This window comes from Eublepharis macularius, chromosome 4 (assembly GCF_028583425.1).
Source record: "Eublepharis macularius isolate TG4126 chromosome 4, MPM_Emac_v1.0, whole genome shotgun sequence".
Taxonomy (NCBI): domain Eukaryota; kingdom Metazoa; phylum Chordata; class Lepidosauria; order Squamata; family Eublepharidae; genus Eublepharis; species Eublepharis macularius.
Window position 1 is genome coordinate 172,895,179 of NC_072793.1, and position 15,182 is coordinate 172,910,360.

General features: G+C 48.8%; 1 protein-coding gene across 1 annotated transcript in view; it reads right to left on the reverse strand.

Annotated features, from left to right (window-relative positions):
• Positions 1 to 3,750: 3,750 nt before the first annotated feature.
• LOC129327108 (zinc finger protein 721-like) overlaps positions 3,751 to 15,182 on the reverse strand; it is a 34,298-nt gene continuing 22,866 nt past the window's right edge. Inside the window, exon 6 of the mRNA XM_054975543.1 lies at positions 3,751 to 5,398. Coding sequence (XP_054831518.1) covers positions 4,073 to 5,398 — 1,326 coding nt within the window. The 3' untranslated portion in view covers positions 3,751 to 4,072. The remainder of the gene's footprint in view (positions 5,399 to 15,182) is intronic.

Here is a 15,182-nt window from a genome sequence, read left to right on the forward strand (position 1 = left end):
TGCCCTGGCGGCCGCTGCCCCAGAAGTGATGGGAAGCAGTGGAAAGGGAAGTGGCCAAAATGCTGCGCCTAGGAGTGATCCAGCCCTCTAGAAGCGAATGGCGGAGCCCCATCATCCTTGTCCTGAAGCCCGATGGGTCCATCCAGTTTTGCGTCGATTACCGGGAGGTAAATAAGATTGTGAAATTCGACGCCTACCCCATGCCCTGGGCCGACACGTTGATCGACCAACTCGGTGCCATCCGCTACCTCTCGGCTCTGGATCTCATCAAGGGGTATTGGCAGGTGCCCATGGCCCCGGGGGACCAGGAGAAGACCATGTTCGCCACCCCCAGGGCCTCTTCAGTTCCGCATGATGCCCTTTGGGCTTTACGATGCGGCAGCCACGTTTCAGAGGCTGGTGGACCGAGCCCTGGCCCACTGCCAGGGCTTCACGACAGCGTACATTGACGACATCCTGATCTACAGCCCCGATTGGCCCACCCACCTCCAACACCTCCGGCAGGTCCTCCAGGCCTTGCGCAATGCTGGCCTGAAGGTCAACCCCTCAAAAAGCCGATTAGGCTTTCAGGAGTTGAAGTACCTGGGCTTCCTGGTAGGACACGGCCGGCTGCGACCCTTGCCCGACAAGGTGGCCACCCTGGAGGCCTGCCCGCAGCCCATGACCAAGAAGCAGTTGCGGGGCTTCCTCAGTTTGGTGGGATATTATAGCAAGTTCATCACCCAGTACGCCAGCCGGGCCAGTCCCTTGACCGACTGCTTACGGAAGGACCAACCCAACCACATACAATGGACGCCGTCGCGGTAATGCACCTTTGGAGATCTCAAGGGTGCCCTGTCGAATGCCCCTGTCCTCCACAACCCTGACTTCGACCGCCCCTTCGTCTTGCAAACGGATGCCTCTGACTTGGGCCTTGGGGCCGTGCTCTCCCAAGAGTACGAGGGCACGGAATACCCAGTCCTCTTCATCAGCCGAAAGTTGCAGCTGGCTGAACGAAAATATGCAGTGATTGAGAAAGAGGCCTTGGCCGTCAAGTGGGCTGTCAGAGCCCTCCAATATTACTTGACCAACAACCCCTTCGCCCTTGTGACTGACCACGCCCCCCTTCTCTGGATGTCCCAGCTGAAGGACCACAACGCCCGGGTCCTAAGATGGTATTTGTCGCTCTTGCCTTTTAGCTTTTCGATATGTCACCGCCCAGGTCGACTCCACGTCAACGCCGACTTCCTGTCCCAGATGTTCGCCGAAGACCCCAACGCCGATGACACTCTAAAGGGGGGGTGTCCAAGGGCCGGGCTTGCCAGCCCTCGGCCTGGCCAGCCCGCGTCCCTTCCTCCTGCCGGTGACCCAGCGGGGGGTGAATTACCTGTGCCCCCGGCCACTGGCAGAGCCTCAAGGGGGACAGCAGGGGGGTGGACGGGGAGCCAGGGGGTCCCCTGGCACAGCTGGGCCAGGCCGTGTCTGCCTCCCTGGCCCCCGGGCCGGCGCCCAGGGCCAGGGGCGGTGGCGCGGCTTGTGCTGGCTGCCTCCGCAGCCTCTGGGCCAGCCCTCGGGGCTGGGAGAGGGGGTGGTGTGGTGGTACGGCCGCGGCCTGCTTCAGTCGCAGCCGCCTCCGTGGCCTCTGGGCTGGCACCGGGAGCCAGGAAGGGAGATGGTGTGGTGGCACGGCCACTGCCTGCGCCAGTCGCGGCCACCCCCACGGCCTCCGGGCCGGCACTCGGGGCTGGGAGAGGGGGTGGCGCGGTGGTGCGGCCACGGCCAGCATCGGTCGCGGCTGTTGCTGTGGTCTCCAGGCCGGCGCCCGACACTGGGGAGAGGGACAGCATGGCGGCACAGCTGCCACAGCGCAGGGGGCAGGGAAGCCCGAGGGAGGAGGCCGCGGCCTTCAGGGAAGGCCAGGAGGCCAAACGGCCGTGGCCAGAAGGGCGGTGGCCCCAGCGGACGCCGGTGCCACAGAGCCAGCCCCACCCTGCCGGATGGCAGACCCCGAGGGAGGGCGAGGCAGGAGGGCGGGACAGGACTGGGGGAGGGGGATGCATGAGGGCCATCAGGAGAGGCAGGCTAGCCTGCCCGTTAAGGAGGGGGCAGGGCAGAAGGGATGCAGGGGGCAGGAGTTAGGCAAGGAGGGCCAATCCCCAGGGGTTAGCTGGGCCAAGAGGGTGTGGCCACACCTGGCCCAGGTGGCGAGAGAGGGGGTGGAGCTGGCCCTAGGAGGGAGGGTATTTAGGCGGGCTCCAAACCCCAGGCCGTGGAGGAAGTACGCTGAGGCTGTCCCTGCTGCAGAGACAGCCAGCGAGGGGTAGCCAAGGGCCAAAGAGCTTGATAGCTCAGGTCCAGGCCCCCATTCTGAGGCCCAGGTGGAGCCCCAAGGAGGGGAGTGTGACTTGCCGCCGCCGCCTACCCACCGGACTGTCGCAGCAGGCCCCCAGGATGGACCCGCCGCCACCCCTGCCGGGGGGCCCAGACCGTCACTGCAGCTTGGGGGCGCCCGGGGGCCTGACACGTATGTAACAATTTTAGTCCATTCACCAATTAAGGAAAGCATTCAGCAACACATGTTTAAATGGGAATGAAGGGAATGAAGACATGAAGCTGCTTTACACGAAACCATTAGCCTATCAGCATCAGTCTAGTCGACACTGACTGGCATTGGCTTTCCAGTCTCAAGCAAAATTCCTTCATGTCATAATCATGTTTCTGCTGGAGAGTCCGAGGATAGAATCTGGGACCTTCTGCATGTGCTGCAAATGTTTTACCTCTGAGCCATGGCCCCTCCCCTCAGGTGGTGGTGGCAGAGAGTGCCATCAAGTCATAGCTGACTTATGGCAACCCCTGGTGGGGTTTTCAAGGCAAGAGACTAACAGGTGGTTTACCATTGCCTGCCTCTGCAACCCTGGTCTTCATTGGAGGTCTTCCATCCAGTTACTAACCAAGGCTGCCCTTGCTTAGCTTCTGAGATTCGATGAGATCAGGCTTTCCTGGGCTATACAGTCTGACTCATCCATTTTACTCAATCACTGAATCAATTTTAGGGGAGGGGTCATGGCTCAGTGGAGGAGCCTCTGCTTTGCCTACAGAAGGTCCCAGGTTCAGTCCCTGGTATCTATAGTTGAAAAAGAGCTGGTGATATGAAAAACTTCTGCCTGAGACTTTAGAGAGCCGCTGCCAGTCTGAGTGGACAATACTGACTTGATGGACTGAAGGTCTGATTCTGTATAAGGCAGCTTCATATCTGCACTCTTGAGTTGGCAGATGGGTAAATCAATGGATCTCAAGTGAAAAGCACCCTGTTTTTGCTATTAAGATTATGTATGTGTATTTCGTGTCAGACATGACAAATAAGAGGCTGACTTTCTTGCTCACAAGAGAATGGGGAATGGCCAATCGAGGATTTTCTAGGAGCAAGTTTGGTGTAACAGTTTGTGACTGACTAGCAAAGGGGAGGCGTGATATTATCCACACTTAACCAGGAACCTCAGTGATTGGCCTTGGGCTGGTCAGAGCAGCTCAGCATGGCCAACCTCACAGGGTTGTTTTGAGGGCAAAATGGGGGTACCAAAAGCCTAAGTTCCCGGGGGCGGGGGAGGCAAGATAAAAATGTGATAGATGATGGTGTTTGCTACTTGTGGTTTTGGTAAGTAAACAAAACAAGGGTCCAGTGGCAGCTTTAAAAAAAAAAAGAACAATATAGCCCAGCATGAGCTTTTTATACTTTTTCAAAAACATTTTATTTTTGTAGTATGATTCTGCTTTTTAAAAGTTAAAAACTGGGCTACTTCCACAAGAAAAATTCTAGTATGGCTCTTAGCAACACTGAACTCTAAACTATGTCAGTAGGTTTGATACAAGAAAGCTACACAGTCCCTTCATATTAATTTCATACAAGTTCCCTTCCAATTAGTGACACTACATTTGTTATTTGAGGATGTTTTCAAAATTACCCTTCACACGAAGTTTTCTCGCTGCACTTTCTCCACATGTCACAGTTGTATAGGTCTCTACCACAACCCCCCTCTTTGAGGTGCAATGCACTTTTATGAACGCTTTCTATACTAACTGAACATTTGTATAGTCATTCACTCGCGTGCTCTTTCTGATGTGAAACAAGCTGTGCCCGCCATCGAAAGCACTTCCCACACTCTGAGCATTCAAAAGGTTTCTCCCCTGTATGAATTATTTGATGGGAAGTAAGGCCTCCGCTCTGACTAAAGCTTTTCCCACACTCCAGGCATTTAAATGGTTTCTCCCCTGTGTGATTTCTTAGATGTAAAGTAAGAAGATCACCCCGACAGAAGCTCTTTCCACACTCTGAACATTTGTACGGTTTCTCTCCTGTGTGTATTCTTTGATGGGAAGTAAGGCTAGTGCTCATACTAAAGCTCTTTCCACAGTCTGTGCATTTGTATGGTTTTTCCCCTGTATGAATTCTCTGATGTTTCTTAAGGCTGGAGTTCTCACCAAAGCTTTTCCCACACTCCATGCATTGATATGGTTTCTCGCCGGTGTGAACTCTTTTATGTGATGTAAGGCTTGTGCTTGCCCTGAAGCTTTTGCCACACTCCAAGCATTTATAGGGTTTCTCCCCAGTGTGTATTCTCTGATGGGAAGTAAGGCTTGTGCTGGCACTGAAGCTTTTTCCACATACTACACATTTATACGGCTTCTCTCCCGTGTGAATTCTTTGATGTTTCTTAAGGCTTGATTTGTCGCAAAAGCTCTTGTTACACACTGAACATTTATATGGTTTCTCTCCTGTGTGAGTTCTCTGATGTTTCTTTAGGCTTGATTTTTCACAAAAACCCTTGTTACAGTCTGAACACTTATAAGGTTTCTCTCCTGTGTGGATTCGTTGATGGGAAGTAAGGTGCGTACTCCACTTGAAGCTCTTTCCACACTCTGAGCATTTAAATGGCTTCTCTCCTGTGTGGATTCTTTGATGCAATTTAACCTGTGAGCTCTGACTAAAACTCTTTCCACACTCCATGCATTTAAAGGGTTTCTCCCCTGTGTGAGTTTTCTGATGACTCTTGTAGCTTAATTTCTCACAAAAGCTCTGTCCGCACTTCAAACATGTAAATAATTTATCTCCTTTGTGAATTCTTTGATGCAAGGTAAGGAGGTCGCCCCGACGGAAGCACTTCCCACACTCCAAGCATTTAAAGGGTTTCTCTCCTGTGTGTATCCTTTGATGTGAAGTAAGGCTTGTTCTCATGCTGAAGTTTTTTCCACATTCAGAACATTTGTATGGTTTCTCTCCTGTGTGGAACCTTCGATGTGTAGTAAGGTAAGCACCGTTACTGAAGCTCTTTCCACACACCAAACATGTATATGGTTTCTCCCCTGTGTGAGTTCTTTGGTGTCTTATGAGTTTTGTACTTTCGTAGAAGCTCTTCCCGCACTCAGAGCATTTGAATCGTTTCTCCTCTGTGTGGGTTTTCCAATGAGCATAGAGGCCTGCCCTACGAGCAAAGGTTTTCCCACACACAGGGCACTTGTTCTTTTCCTGTCCTTTATCTGTTCTCTCTTGGGCTGGAATGTCGTCAAAGTCATCATGCTGAGAAGCAAGCAAGTCATTCCTCCTCCTCCATCTTCCCTTAGCTTTCCTTGTCTGTCGAGGCTCTTCTTTACATCTGGATCTTTCTGGTGACTTCTGAGTCTCTGTGGGCTCTTCCTCAGTCTTATGTACACCTGCAAAAATAAAGAGAGAAAACTAGGAAGACTCCAAATGAGGAACGAAACATGAAATTAAGGAAAGGACCTGATTAGCTGCCATTATCATGTTTCAGAATAGGAAAAATTTGGAAGCATATTCAGTTGCATACTAAATAGACTTTATTAATTGGCTTGAACAGTCAGTCTTCGTGGTGTAGAGTGCTAGTGGAACATAGGGTGAGTTCAGTGGTAGAGCTTTGCACACAGAAGTTCGATCCCTGACACCTCCAGTTAAAAAACTATTAGGTAGGAGGTGATGTGAAAGACCCCCAGCTGAGACCCTGTAGAGTAGCCACCAGCCAGAGTTGACAAGACAGACCTTGATAGACCAAAGGTCAAACTCTGTATAGGAAGCTTCATGTGGATATAGAGATCTGGATTCATCTCCCAGCCTGTAAGTCAATGAAGCTTATTGAGTGATCTTAATTTAAATATTTATACCTTGCTTGTGTTCCGTACATGGACCCAAAGTGGCTTAAAACATTTTTCTCTATTCCATTTTAACTTCACCACAACAGCCCTATGAGGCAGGCTAAAGAGAGACAGGATGCCCTTCTAATGCCATAAGATGCTGTTTTGACTAGCAAAGGGCTCTGCCTCCAGCAAAGGGCTCTGCCTCTCTCTGAAGAGATCCTACAATCCTGGTGAGTCAAAACAAGAAGGCAACAGGAGCTAATGAATGGCAAGAGTGCTAAGAGCCATTTTTTTTTTTTTAGATTGGTAGGCTGATTTTTTTCCAACCAAAAGAAAAAGGGAACCCTTACCCAGACCGTCCATATTTGCAAAAGCCTCTAGCATGATTTCAGTCCACAGGTCTCTTCGGCTTGGATCCAGCAAAGCTCACTCCCCCTCACAATATTACTCTGCAATGTCCTTCAAAGACTGTTGACCCTGAAAGAAAAAGGAAACATTTCTACCTCGTATATAATGCAACGCTTCTTCCCCTGCTGAGCACAATCCCAAAGGATAGTTCAGGTGGAGTACCTGAGGGGACCTCTTTTGGCATTTGAGTCTTTATGAGAGGCTGCCTCCTGCTCTGAGATAGTTTCAGGTGGGTAGCCATGTTGGTCTATAGCAGAAGAGCAAGGTTCGGGCCCAGTAGCACCTCAAAAACCAACTAGATTTCCAGGTGTGAGCTTTTGAGAGTGACAAAGGGAGCTCTGACTCTCGAAAGCTCATCCCCTGGAAGTCTACTTGGTCTTCAAAGTGGTACTAGACCCAAATCTTGCTCTGCTCTCTGCTTGTCTCGCCAGTGGTCCCTCCCCTACCTGGATGGACTGCACAAAAGCCGTTTCCTCTCCACCTCAAAAGAGAGGAGGGGCTGCCACTCGGGGGTAGCGCATCAGCTTGCCCTACAGAAGGCTCCAGGTTCAATCCCCAGTATCATCAGTTTAAAAAGGATCAGGTAGTAGGTGATATGACAGACCTTCACCTGAGACCTAGGAGAGCAGCTGCCAGTCTGAGTTGACGATGTTGACTTTGATGGTCTGACTCAGTATATGGCAGCTTCATATCCGGCGGGCCCTTTTGAGTCCTTCCTCAAAGGCCAAAGCAGCCCTGAAAAGGACCTTGCCATTTCCCCCTGCCTTTTACTGACAGAAACCAAGATTTCAATTGGCAATACTGTTGTGGTTGCCTACCAACAACCACCGTATGCATTTTTTCCCATAAAGCTACGGCACTGCTTCTATTACTTGGGGAGGGGGGTTAACTCCAATGTATGGTTTTTTTCAGATGTCAGATTTTGTTCTAATCTGGGGGTTTTCTCATGTTTGTAGAAAGATCTGCCTCGTATGCTGATGGTTCCTGTCCCTGGATTTAAGTATTCACAGATTTGGCCACACTGAGAATGCAATATATTGATATATATACTCTGCCTGCTTCCCCAGCTCTGCCTAGTAACTGACATGTGGCCTTCTGTACAAGCCTGTAGCAAAAATTCTTTTGTTGGGGGGCGGGATGGGAATAGCGGCGGGCAGGCCGTCACATCACAGGTCTGGTTTAGTACAGCTGCAAGTCAGTGGGCAGTGCAAGGGCTTCATAGCATGAAGGTCATATATGGGGCCTGCAACAAAATGATAATAGGAAAAATAAGTTGAAATTTGTACTGTTCAGCGCCTACCAACCAATGGAAAATGGCTTCTTACCCAGAAAGAACATATTCCTATTATCCTTGCACGTGACCTCCCAGTACAGCACTCTTTGACCTGGATTCAGCAAAACTCACTTTAGCCTCAGTGAAATACATGTCCACCTCCTCAAAGGAAACCACACACTGGTAAAAGAAGAAAACCGAAGGTCTCCTGTCAGAAATGATTCACAAGAGGGCTGGCAGCTTGTTCCATCAGAAGTCAGACTTGGAGGGGGTGATTTCTTCATGCCCCATAATGAAAAAGGAAGCACCAGAACAAAACAAGGGGGTTGTTAATCTGAGCCAGGGACAGTCACCACATCGGCCTGTGCAAATAACGCAAAACTGAATTATTCAAAAAGGCCTTTTTCTCAGCTAAGAGGGTGGTATTGTAGGAAAGGGGTCCCAGAGGTTTCGCTAATGAGTTAGGAACCATAGATTTCGCCATTGTGTTGCCTTACGTGTTATCTGTTGCTTTAAATATGTACTCCTATAGACTACCTGTGCTTCACGTTGTTTAATGTAAGTCCTAGAACTGATTATGTTCTGTTTTAGCAATTCTTCAACCTCATACTGGATCCTTGCTAATCCTATGTCTTTGTAAACTTGTATTCATTTACCCTATGACATTGTTTATGGAAATGTTCTTGACACTGTATGGAAATGCCTGCCCTTGTCCTTGCCACTGATTGTACTAATCCCACACTATGAAATCCACCTTGAGTCTCAGTGAGAAAGGTGGAATATAAATGACATAAATAAATTAATTAAAAAAAAATTTCTCAGCACCACAAACAGATGATCTACATATATCATAACATTCCACTGCCTGTGAGAAAGACAATTTTATGTTATGTACATTTATACACCACCTTTGCTCCCCAAGCGGCTTACACCATTCTCCTTTCTGGCATTTTATCCTCATAACAATCCTGAGAGAAAGATTCGGCCAGACATGTGCGGACTGGCCCAAAATCACCCACCAAGCTTCCATGGCAGAGCGGGGATTCTAACCCAGGTCTCCCATATCCTAGTCCAACCCTCTGATCACTACACCGCACAGCAAGATTGACCTTTAAATGTATTTTATGTTCTCTTTGGGTATCCTAAGGGCCATCTGTCAGCAGCTGGGTATAACTGTAGCTAGTGGGTTAGCTATGAGACTGAGCCAAGCCCCTAAGGGAGGCGGCTGTAGCTTATCAGAAGAGACAAACCTTGCAAGGAAAATATCCCAGATTCAGTCCCAGGGCACTCCCTGTTAAAGGATCCCAGCTACCATGGCTGAAAAAGATCCATGTCTGCAGCCCATCAGAATGGACAAAACCGGGCTAGACTTAGGGTTGCCAACCTTCAGGTCAGGCCTGGAGATCTCCTGGAATTACAACTGATCTTCAGACTACAGAGCTCAGTTCCCCTGGAGAAAATGACTGCTTTGGAGGGTACATTCTATGGCATTATACTCTTATCACCCCAGGTTCTATCCCAAAATCTCCAGGAATTTCCCAACCCAGAGTTGGTAACCCTAGCTAGACTAGTTGACTTCAGTAGGTTCAGAGCTAGACCAGCCCTCCAAATCCTTCTTTCTGGGCCATTCCAATAATTTGTACCTCCCTGTCCCTCCTTCCAGACTAGCCTGCTGCTGCTCTCTTTTTATTATGCGAGTAAAGTGCTATCAAGTCACAGCCAATTTATGGTGACCCCCCCCCTCCTGGGGTTTTCAAGGCACAAGTCAAGCAGAGGGGGTTGGCCATTGCCTGCCTCTGCATAGCAACCCTGGACTTCCTTGGTGGTCTCTCATCTAAGAACTAATCAAAGCCAACCCTGCGTAACATCCAAGATCTTCCCACAATGCATTACTTCTGTATCAAATTCACTACCAGGAATTAGTGCCAACTATGGGCAAGCGTAGCTTTTAAAAGACCCTGTCCAAAGTGTTAGCTGAGAGTAATATCAAATCCCCACCACTACCACACAGCTTTCCATCCTTTCTTATCTAACAAGGTTATTGTGATAAATGAGGCCAAGGAGAACCACGTATGTCACTCTAAACTCCTTAGAGGAAGGACAAGATTAAAATGCACTGGATGGATTTTTTTTAAGGATTACAAATTTAATTACCATATTTTCTTGAAAAGATGATGACCCAGAATGTAAGATGACCTCCCACTTCTCCTCAAAACATGTTATACCCAAACAAAATGTTATTACGAGACATAACTGACTCATAAAAAAATCAATTGAACCCAGATCTTGTTGTAAGATTGCAGATCAACACATCTACTCACCTGAAACTATCTTGTATGCAAATATAAGACAATCCCCTCTTTTTTAAAGTGGAATACTTGGGGGAGAACCCAAGTCTTGTATTTTATCATATATATAAGAATAAACTTTCAGCAGCTTTTACCATAAAAGCGCAGAATGGAACTTCTGTGTACAGAGACAGTATACCTTGGAATTCCAGATGTTAGAAAGAAACAACAGGGGGAAATATTTGAGTCCACTGGCACCTTAAAAGACCAGTAAGATTTCCAGAGCATACGCTTTTAAGTGTCAAAGCTCAACTTTGTCAGAATCAGAAGGGAGCTTTGACTCTCAGACCCTCATAACATAGAAATCTTGTTCATCTTTAAGGTGCTACTGGTCTTGTACTGTAGATCAACACTGCTACATGCCTGAAACTATCACTATAGATGCTAATTTTCTTGCTCCCCTGCTCTATCAAGCTAATTACAATTTGTATTACAGCTAGCTTCCTGACACTCTAGTTTGCAATACCCTTTCTCCATGGCTTATATGATAAAAGGAAGTTTGACTCTGGAAACCATGAGTGGAACTACAAGTGACAAAAGGCACAGGTTGGACACTTGTCAGCTTCCCTCAAGTTTTGGTGGGAAATGTAGGCAGGTTGGTGGAATGTTGGACAAGTGACAGTTGAAAAGTCCATTGGACAGCAGTCAGAGAGCCAGGCTGCGAGACCAGGATGCCTACATTTCCCATCAAAACTTGAGGGAAGCTGACAAGTGTCCAACCTGTGCCTTTTGTCTCTTGTATTTCCACTCAAGGAGGTATCTTGGAAATCTAGTTGGTCTTTAAGGTGCTACTGGACCCACAACTGTCCCAAACCTTTATTATTTATCCTCTACCTGTTTGGCCTCATAAGGGCTACCAAGAGGGGCTAACAAAATAAAATATACTGCTTGTGAAACTCCTAGCCACACAGGGTTGTCAGTCTCCAGGTGGAGGCTGGAGATCTCCTGGAATGACAACTGATCTCCAGGCCACAGAGATCAGTTCATCTGGAGAAAATGGCTGCTTTGGAGGGTGGACCCTATAGAATTACACCATGCTGAGGTCCTTTCCCTCTCCAAACCCTGCCTTCACCGGGCTTCACCCACCAAATCTCCAGGGATTTCCCAGCTTGAAGCTGGCAACCCTCTAGCCGCATCTGCACAGCTATTCCTTGGAAGAAGGCTGCTGCACAGACGGATTTCTGCTCTGGTCCAGCAAGATCCTTTTGTGTCCTTAAAAGCAGGGGCTTACCAAAGGCCATCCAAGGACAGGGTGGCTTTCCTATCAAACCCTGCACTGCAGGCTCAAGGCTATGCTTGGGGACGAGACTTTGCAAGAGGACAGCTTGGGAATCCCCCCGCCTCTTTCCCATTCGCCCCCCCCCCCCGTATTTTGCACCTTTCTCTCGCTGCTCCAGGCACCACCAGCCTCCACGGTCTCCCCGCAGAGAAATCCACGGGCGGGGAGACTGCCGTGCCCCCAGGAAGGTGCGCCTACTGTTGACATCCCCCCTTCCTACATGTCCGGCTTGTCTGGCGATCGGAAATCCTCCGCCATGTGGATTTAACCATTAGAGAGCCAAGGCGCGTCATCCATGGGGTGAGGTCTTTGCATCTCGCCCAAAGCAGCATCGAGATTGAAAAATGCAGGAATTTGGCTGACGCTGGCACGGCGCGGCGTTCAAACCTGCAGGCGGGAGCTGGCAGCCAGCCAGATGCAGGCGTTCCTTTCGTGCCTTCCCCCCTTCCTGGGTGGGAGCGAAAACTCGCTCCCTTTGGCTTCTAAATGGAGTTTGTCTTCCTTCCTTCCTGCTCGTAAATGGAGCTTTCCTTCCTTCCTCCCTGCTTCTAAATGGAGTCTTTCTTCCTTCGTATTTGCAGGGGCCCAAGAAAACAGAGAGTATGGCTTACAACAGTCTTGCATGGTAGGCCAGGTGCCACAGGTCTGACGGATTGCAAGACCGCAGTCGGAGTGCTCGAACCTTCTCTCGAGTCCCTGATGCATTGTAAGATTAACTTTGTGACTGCAATGTCATTTATAGTCTGCCTTTCTTGCTGAGACTCAAATCAGATGACGCAGCGTAAATCAATACAAGCATTAAACAACCCGTTAAACAATGCAGGACATGATATGACATCAGAAGGACCAGTCTCTTTACCAGGAGCCTGGGAGGATGAGACTTGGAGAGGAGAGGAACCCGAGTGGGGTATAACGCCATAGAACTCCCCCCTCCAAAGCAGCTATTTTCTCCAGGGGAACTAATCTCTGTCACCGGAAGATCAGTTGTTGTTATGATTATATAATGTTGCTAATTAGTGTTATTAATCTCCCCTGTGCTTATTTTGTACTTTCTAGTGGTGGTGGAGAGTGCCTTAGCTTGACCTGGTGGGGTTTTCATGGCAAGAAACTAACAGAGGTGGTTTGCCAATAGATATTATAATTCTGGGGTATTTGTCTTGTGCATAGGATTGCTCTTGCTACATATTTTGCAGATGCTGTAATGCAGTTTTAAATTAATTTTTTTTAAAAAAAAAATTTACCAAGCACTTTGACAGACATGTGCAAGGAGAAATGGGTTGAGGTTTTTTAAAAACTGGATCTGTTTTTATTGCATCCAAATTGCTGTCTGCCTTGTGAAGTAAGGTAAGAGACGTGTGGCATCTTTGTTTTCTGGAAGAAGTCAATGTAGGAGTTAAAGGAAGGGAGTGTGAGTTCCTAGAGGGGCATCTTGGAAGCTGGGATTACTTCCTGTCCCATCCCTACCCCACCTTTAATCTTCACACAAAGGCAAAGCTTCCTCTGAGCTTCCTTCTCAGGAGTTATGGTAAGTTGATGCTTGCGTTTGGGGAAGGAGGATGGCCAGAGCCCCAGTAAATGGGAAATACAAGTTGCTATGGAAGAAAAAACACAGAGACGGACTAAGAAGATGAAGGAGAGGGGCCGTGGCTCAGTGTTAGAGCATTTGCAGCACAGGATCAATCTCCATCATGTCCAGTTAAAAGGATCAGACCCCAGGTGATGCAAAAGATCTCTGAGAGCAGCTATGACTCAGAGAAGAATTATGACTCAATACTGACCTTCATAGACTTAGTAGAAGATGGCTTTGTTTTGGGAGGGCCCGTGGCTCAATGGAAGAGGCTGTGTTAGGCATGCAGAAGGTCCTAGGTTCAATCCCTGGCGTCTCCATTTTAGAAGGGATCGCGTGAAAGTTGATGTGAAAGAGCTCCTCCATAGATGCTCACCTTGACAGACCACTGGTCCAAGGCAGCTTCATGTGCCAGCTCCCCTGTCCCATTTTTACCAGCAAAAAGGAGCCAGTTTGGTGTAGTGGTTAAGAGCGCAGGACTCTGATATGGAGAACCAGGTTTGATTTTCCACTCCTCCACTTGAAGCCAGCTGGGTGACCTTTGGTTAGTCACAGCTCTTCCAGAGCTCTCTCAACCCCACCCTCCAGAGCTCTCTCAACCCCACCCACCTCACAAGGGGATTGTTGTGGGGATAATAATAGCGTACTTTGCGAACCACTCTGAGTGGGCATTAAGTTGTCCTGAAGGGCGGTATATAAATCAAATGTTGTTGTTGTTATAATTCACATAGCTGGTTCCTCCACCACAATTCTTCCCACTTCAGGGTGCTTTCTTCTTTCTCTGTACTAAACCAGGAAATCCTTGAGGCATACTCATAATTTATTGTGTTGTTTACATCGGTTTTGAACTGTCATTTGTGGAACATAATAGCTGGAGAAAGAATCAAAGAGAAGGCATCTGATTGGGGGCTTTGGGGGAAGGAAAGAGAGGGGAAAAGCAACTTTTGTGGGCCATGGACTCTGTGGAGGGGCTAGGGAGGGCTGAGTGGTTAGAGACAGATTGATGATGAAGCTGGTAACCTTCATCCTGATGAAGATGTGAAGCTACCTTCTACCGAGTCAGACCATTGCTTTATCAGGTTAGTCTTGCCCACTCCAACTGGCAGCAGCTCTCCAGATTCTCTGGGAAGGACCTTGCATCTCACTAACTATTTGGTCCTTTTTTAACTGGAAATGCCAGGGACTGGGACCTGCACGCAAAGCAAGAGCTCTGCTACTAAGCTATGGCTCCTCCTCCTATGGCTCCTCCTCCTACTGAAGCAGACCCTTGGTCTGTTCTGACTGGCAGTGGCTCTCCAGGGTCTCTGGAGAAGGTTTTTCACAACACCCAATACCTGATCCCTTTAACTGGAAGGACTGGACCTGAAACTTACTGCATTCAAAGTAGATGCTCTACCACGTCCCATCCCACAACTATTAAGAAAATCTTGATTTGTGGCTTTCAGGCAGAGCAATCTCCCCTAGCCAGTCTCCACTTCCCTTTTGAAACTTGGCATTTACTTGTCTTTCTTACAGAGCCAGCCATTAGCAGGAATCTTAGCCTTTGGTGTGCAACTTACCTTCCAGCCTGAAGAGTGTAATAATTCACTCACAGGATGAGGTATTAGCGTCACACAAAATAACAGACCTGCCGACTGGGGCAGCCGATTGCCTGAAGAAAGGAATTAGCAGAAGAGGAAGGCAAATCCTTCGTTACCTGCCGACTGGGGCAGCCGATTGCCTGAAGAAAGGAATTAGCAGAAGAGGAAGGCAAATCCTTCGTTACAGGCTGTACTGAAGGAAGGCGTGAAGATGGAAGAGCATAAGTCGGCTGGCCCTGATATCACTGTGGCTGGGAGCAGTGGGGAATTCTGGGCGGGGAACATGCAAAAGATTCTAGGAGGAGACGCCATCAGTTCAGATGTGCAGCGCCAGCACTTCAGGCGGTTCCACTATCCGGAGGAGGCCGGGCTGCGGGAGGTCCTCAAGCAACTCCATGATCTTTGCTGTCAGTGGCTGAAGCCAGAGCAAAACACCAAGAAGGAGATGCTGGACCTGGTGCTTCTGGAGCAGTTCCTAGCTGTCCTGCCCCCGGAGATGGAGCGCTGGGTCAGGGAATGTGGGCCGGAAACCAGTTCCCAGGCAGTGGCCCTGGCAGAAGGCTTCCTCCTGAGCCAGGCAGAGGACAAGAAACAGGATAAG